General features: G+C 35.4%; 1 protein-coding gene across 1 annotated transcript; it reads left to right on the top strand.

Moving 5' to 3' along the window:
• The first annotated feature begins 680 nt into the window (after nt 1-680).
• Nucleotides 681-4046, top strand: LOC121430847. The gene is made up of 2 exons (XM_041628272.1): nt 681-1152; nt 3032-4046. The coding sequence occupies exons 1-2, from the start codon at nt 764-766 to the stop codon at nt 3672-3674; spliced, it is 1032 nt and encodes a 343-aa protein (XP_041484206.1). The 5' UTR covers nt 681-763; the 3' UTR covers nt 3675-4046.
• Nucleotides 4047-7066: the final 3020 nt, after the last annotated feature.

Raw genomic sequence — 7066 nt, 5'->3', positions numbered from 1 at the left:
AATAAGTCCACTCCAATTCAAAAGTTGATTTTGAATAAAAAGGAAAAAAATCCAACAAGCATAGCACTGAAAATTTAATCAAAATCGGACGTAAATAAGTTATGATATTTTAAAGTTTTGCTTAATCTTACGAAACAGTTGTATGCATATCCTGGTCAGTATGCAAATGAGCAGACTGATGACGTCATTAACTCACTATATTTGTATTTTATTATAAGAAATATAAAAATTAAAAGTTTCTCCTCATTGGCATGTGAAACAAATTGTATTCCTCCCTGAACGTGTGGATTGTGGAATGACCATTGTTTTAACAGTGTATGATTAAGTCAAGTTGGTACTTGTTGTCAAATCTGTAAAAAATGAAACATTGTATAATTCAAACAATAAAAACAAAAGAATTAGGAAGTGAGGGACATCATCGACTCTCTTATTGGCATATCAATGATTCGTGCATACAACTGTTTTGTGAAAAAGAAGGGAAACTTAGAAATGTCATAAATGTCTTCTTTTACATCCAATTTGATGATATTTTCGGCGCTATGCTTGTTTAATTTTTCTCTCTCATTCCCATTCAACAATTTTCTGGGGTGGACCTGACCTTTAATACAGCTTTGCCAAATGCGTTTTCTTTAGTCAATAGACTGGTTACAAGTGAATACACAAAAAGCATTCGACATATGATATCTCCTAGGGACATGGCGACATGAGCTGTCTTTCCGTCTCCATTCACAAACAGACGTCATAGGCTTTTTAGGTCAAGCGCATGCGATATGTAACAAACAAAAAATCGAAGCCCACGCGTTATTCACTTGTCTATTCTAAAGCAGAAGTGTGTGTTCATAACGGATCGGTTTTTTTATTGGTAATGGCTGATCAAGGGATGGCAACGACAGCCAAGCCCGGTCGCATAGGATTGTGGTGTGTGCCCAGATCGACCTCAACGTTACTGGCGAAATGTCTAAGTGCCATCGAGGGGATCGAAGTCCACTTGGATGTGTACTCGTATGCCTCGACGTTCAGGGGGTTGTATAAGACATCAACGGGAAAGGAGTTACCTTCTGATCTGATTGGCAACGAGTCGGTGTACGAGGAGGCCAATGACGTATGGGAGAAAAACGTTGGCAATAGAGACCTGATCCCGAGAAAGACTTCGTAAGTGCCTTGTAGGAATCTATCCATATAACTGATTTTTTGTTTATGTGTCAATCAAAATACAATATTTTGTATATGTATAGCCTATAGCTAGGCCCTATTATTAATTTAATAGAAAATTATTTTTAAAGCATACAGCAAACATGAACAGACAAAATTGGTAATTAATTAAACCTATGCTCTGGTGTAGGGCAACCTGTCAATGTCAAGTATAATATAAGTAGAGGGAGGTAAGTGTTTTTATACATAAATATGTATGTATGTGTATGCATGTGTATATATATATATATATATATATATATATATATATATATATATATATATATATATATATATATATATATATATATATATACACATACACATGCACCCATACATACACCTATAAACACATACATACATACATACATATTTATGTATACAAACACTCACCTTCCTCTTACATTATACTTGACATATGAAGAGCTCACTTGCAAAAGGGGTTAAGGTCCATTTTTCATCAATATAGTTTTTTGTCTCAATGTATAGATAATTAGTAGCTCTATAAGATGATACCAAAGAAAAAAAATGAAATTCTGATTAAAAAATGATCTAAAATGGCAAAGAAAATCACTTTTTTTTCAAGTTGCAAAAGGGGTTAGGTCCACACAATTTTTTGGAAAAGAACATTTTGAAAAATATGAAGACAGATAAATTTCTTTATACCCAATGTTATGTTCTCATGGTTAGGGTAAAAAATTAATTTCACATAAGAATATTTCAATAGGGGAGAATAAAAAAAAATTTTTCTTGGAGTGGACCTAACCCCTTTAGCAAACAAACTCTTCTGAAGAGCTCATTTGTCAAAGGGGTTAGATCCATTGTTCATAAATTTTATTGCTTTCTGTCTCAAAACCTCTAAATTTTAAGTCGCTCTGATGAAAACGAAGAAAATTTGAAATTCAAATAAAAACGTGAATAAAAGTGGCAAAGAAAAATCACAATTTTAATAACAATAGATTGGAGTCCTTTCAGTTTACTTGCAAAAGGGGTTAGGTCCACAATGATAATTTTCAATATAATATATGGGGAAAAATAAAGACAGGTAGAATTCTTGTATACCTAATTTTATGTTCACAAGATAGGGTAGTAGATCATGACAATTTAGTTTCTCATAAGAATATTGCAATAAGTGAGAATAAAAAACATGTTTTTTCTCGGAAGGATCCAAAATGGACCTAACCCCTTTTGCAACTAAACTCTTCATATATGGGAAAAAGACGGACAGAGAGGGAAAGGGGAATCGGGAGAGAATCAAAGGGAGAAAAAGAGGAAAGGGAATGGTCGTTTAATTATTGTGTCTTTTCAGCGTTGCCGCACCCAAGTGCACATGAATAGCATGATTGTCCAAGTGAAATAATTTGAATAATCCTGATTATTATTTTTTAATTCATTTTTCATTTACTAATCGTTTCGAGTAAAAAGCTATCTAGCGCCCATTCCACCGGATTGTGTAGACATAATAATGTACGTTATCTCTCTTAGAATAGACTTTCTTTAAACCGTAATAGGGTACTGTACTCCCCGCTCTACTCATGACATTGGCAAAAGATTGTTACACAACTTTATGGCGCAGTCACATTCCCTCCTTCGGCGGCCGTACGACGAGTCGAAAACAGCCAGCTACATACAGGTGGTTTGAACAAAAGGGTCTGTTGTTTTACTCACCGTTTGGCTGCCGTAGGGGAAATGTGACTGCAGCATACCTGCTAGAATTTATCCAAGTATTTTCAGAGCGTCAGGAAAGTCACGTTGAGAATTTCTTGTTGATGTTGGTTAATGTTTGTATTTTATTTGTTATTCATCATTAATTCACCCCTCACACACTTAATATTTACAGATATCAAACTATCAAAGAGGACCTAGAAAAAGCCAGTGCCAAGTATGTTCTCATCAAAGAAATGGGAGTTCTCCCCATTGACCCCAAATTCTACCCAGAAGGCTACAAATTCGCTTTTCTGATCCGGGATCCATCCCGAGTCTACGTTTCGGCTCGTAAATCGATGGGGGCGAAGTATGTCGAAACGGGAATGGTCCCGTCCGAGGCCGATTACGATCTCATCCGAGATGACCAGCTTGATAGTCAACCAATGAAATGGTTCGAAAGGGAGCATGCGCTGTGGAAGCATGTCAAAGCAAACATCGACCCGGATCCGATTATAATCGACACGTCGGATATCATGTCAAGACCGGGACCGACTATCAAAGCATTCTGCGATGCCGTTGGCCTTCCATACAGCGATGGTCTTCTGCAGATGAAGCCACTAACTGAAATGCCCAGTAACTTTGTGACTGCAGCAGAAAATCTATTCACTGATATGTCCGCATTTTATGAGAGAGCCTTCAAGAGTACACAGATTATTCCGCCGAAGGATGTTGGTCCTATACCGCGTGACCAACTTTCCGATGACGTCGGTCGTTGTGTGGACTACTCCATGCCTTTTTACCGTGAAATGTTTGAAAGTAGACTCCACATTCCATAATGACACTGTAAAGGCTCATAATTTGACGTATGATATTGTTATCGATCATTGAATCATTAAGCTTCTTTAGAACGACAACCTGTAACTGTCTTATCATTAATATGCGGCAATGAATGAGCCGAAAAGGGAAAGCAAGGCAAAGATGAAAATGCAAACTAGTAACTATATTATATTCGGAAAATGTTGATCAAGCATGAAGCATTTGATTAATTAACAGAGAAACGAAAAGTAGGTAGAGACGTTAATTCTTTATTTTTAAAACGGTTGGACACTAATCCATGAGTGTGTTTGTTTATTTGATGCAATAAAGGGGAAGTTCACTCTCCTGACCGACAAAATTATTGTACAAATAGCAAAACAAATTGAAAAAAATACTGGTTAAAAATTGAGGAAAATCAATCAAAGATTAAGAAAGTTATCGGAATTTGGAATTTCACGTTCCAATGGCAAGATCTTGGATCCGAGATCTTGCCATCTGGTCATCTCTCCCACAAGATGTAAACATGACGAGATCCAAGATCTTGCCATCTTATCATTTTCCCTAAGAGATGTAGATATAACGAGATCGTTATATGAACATCACGGGCCCGTTTCATAAAGGACTTGTAACTGTTATAAATTTTGACATTATGGCAACTACCATGGAAAGCTTGATTCTGATTGGCTGATGAGCCATGCTGCCATGGTAGTTGCCATTATGGCAAACTTAAAACAGTTGCAAGTCCTTCATGAAACGGGCCCCTGGATGGCACTTTTAGGCTTCCATGAAAGCTAACGGAGCTCCGTAACACAAAGGTTTACAATCAATCGCTAATTACCAATGACCAATCAAGATCATCGTTGCATGCGCAATCAATCAATGCTGTTCTTTCATATTTGGAATTCATCGCAAACCTTTGTATTATTACGGTCTTACGGAGCACATGGGACCGTAACACAAAGCTTAGCAATTATCGTAGAACTTTTCCCTACGATTAATTCCATTGTCTACAATGTACAATCAATCGTAAAAATCAAGCGTACGATTAATCGCTAGTGTGTTACAGGACCCGGATGTTCATTTCTCCTTTCGTCTACCGCAAGCGATCAGGTATTAAAACTTACTATCTGAACCAAAAATCCGATCTATTTATTCATCACTTTTTAATTATGGAATATTTCAAACACCATTACCATCATAGCAATTTTTCGTTCATACTTGGGCGAGAAATCGACGTTTTTGTTGAATGTATGAAAAGACGATTATTTGCCTGAAAATGCAGAAATAAAATGAAAGAAATAAAACTTCGAGTTAAATTTTCGATCTTTTATTTAGATCATCGATCTGCACTGTAAAAAATATTGGGTAAAGTTTTTACCACCACGTGGGTGTCCAACCAATTTTGGGCAGTATTTTACCCAATGCGGGAAGCATATTGTCCAGTAAGGTTTAAAAAAATTGGCAGCAATTACTTAAGAATGGTCAAAATTTTCATTACACTGGATAAATAAAATGCCCACTGAATGAAAAGAAATGCCCAATGTTGGTAGGACACATAATTGCCCCCATGGAGCACTTTTACCTAAGCAGAAACTAAATATGTAAAGAAAACAGGTTGTATAAACCTGTAAACGGGGTTTCAAAAGAAAATGATCACACTTTTACAAAGATATCTAGTGCTGAAACTTATTTCGTCATAATGGAGGCAGATCATTGACACATACATGAAAAAATTTAAAGAAATATGATTTCATGTAAAAACAAGAAAAAGCAGTGGGGATGTGACATCACAGCCCACCTAATGAAAATTCATGACAACGTGCCTATGACTGTTTTCACAAAATATTGCGAAAATTTAAAATACATTAACTTTGTTATCCGATTAAGATGAAATTTTCAGCATTTTTCTCTGTGAATTTTACGTTACTCTTTGAGATATGAATATCCTTTAGCCCAGAGCATCCTGATTTTTGGTGTACAATACTTTCCTGCATCAAACAATAGAGGGCGCGCTAATCCAAATAGTAATTTCTTGCAAGCCTAAAAATTGGAAACAGTGTTTCCACTCTTCCCGAAATTCGGGAAATTTCAGGAAATTTTGACTTTTTCCAGGATAGGTTCGGGGAGTGAAAATATTCCAGGAAATTTCGGGAAATCCAAAAATTACAAGTAAACAATTCAATGTAGAAACTATCAATATTCATGATATTCAGGTTACATTTTAATGTTTTTTTCACAGCCATACGTACATGTAGCTCAAAATTTTCGTGATACGATTGGCTCATTACCATTTATTTCGTATTATTTTATTTGTTTACTTTATCTCAATGATCCCTGAAACGAGAGTGGATTCAGATTAACATGTGATTTTTCTGCGCAAATCGTTTCTGATAGGCCTCAATATTTATTGTAATCTGCCATGCGTGAATGATTTGCTAAGCTGTTGGTCTCAAATTAAAGACGAGATTCCATCCTTACCACAAGTATCGAAATCATAGTAAAAACATGGTTAATAATTTAAGTTGTGAAATCTATGAAAAACGGGTTTCCTTTTCAGTGGAGACACTTTGATATTATATATCTCTTATATAGGCAGAGATTGCAGAGCCCACTCTTTCTTAGGTTAATTGGACTTCTTTTCTAGAAAAGAAAGGATAAAAAAGAAGTTAATACTAGCATATTTTTCCTTAAAACTGGGGATTTTGGAAAGTGTCAATTTATTTTTTTTACTCACATGGTATATAATCATATGAAGACCTATTTTAGACCATTTCAGAACGGATTTAGATTTTTTTATTATGCCCCCTCCCATTTCCCTGCCCTTTTGACTTCAAATAAGTTTGGATTTCAATTTCATGATCAAATACCTAAATGTGCCCTCATTTCTAGCCTGGCTTGTTAAAAGCTCTTTATTGAAGGAAATATTTTCATGTGTGGGTTCGTCTAATATAGTCGAAATTTGACATTTGGTTTCATCTCAAAATCTTGACTTTAAAAAGAACACAAATATTGTTTGATATTTATTCAAATAATTACTTTCATATTTTATTTGCACATATGCAACAAAAAACAATATAATCTGTGAATTCTTCAAACACCTGGGGCCCGTAACACAAAGCTTAGCAATGATCATAGAAACATATTTCTACAATTGATTCCACTGACTACAATACACAATCAATCGTAAAAATCAAGCATATGATACGATTAATCGCTAACCTTTGTGTTACGGGTCATTGAACATCTTTTTTCACAAACTTTCATAAATCTCGAACAAATTTCCATTAAACCTGAACACAATCCTTCTTTATATGGAGTTACATGACAAAGAGAGAGAAACACCGTTTTCAAAGTGTATTTTGATACAAAATACAAACGTTAGGAAATTTGGGATCTTACAGCCTACATGTAT

Source organism: Lytechinus variegatus, chromosome 17 (assembly GCF_018143015.1).
Source record: "Lytechinus variegatus isolate NC3 chromosome 17, Lvar_3.0, whole genome shotgun sequence".
Lineage (NCBI taxonomy): Eukaryota > Metazoa > Echinodermata > Echinoidea > Temnopleuroida > Toxopneustidae > Lytechinus > Lytechinus variegatus.
This window is presented reverse-complemented; position numbering and strand designations above follow the sequence as displayed.

Excerpts from the sequence above, each read along its gene's own strand:
- LOC121430847 (XM_041628272.1), top strand. The coding sequence starts at position 764 with ATGCGATATGTAACAAACAAAAAATCGAAGCCCACGCGTTATTCACTT. Across the intron at positions 1,153-3,031 it reads CTGATCCCGAGAAAGACTTC|ATATCAAACTATCAAAGAGG; the intron begins GTAAGTGCCTTG and ends TAATATTTACAG.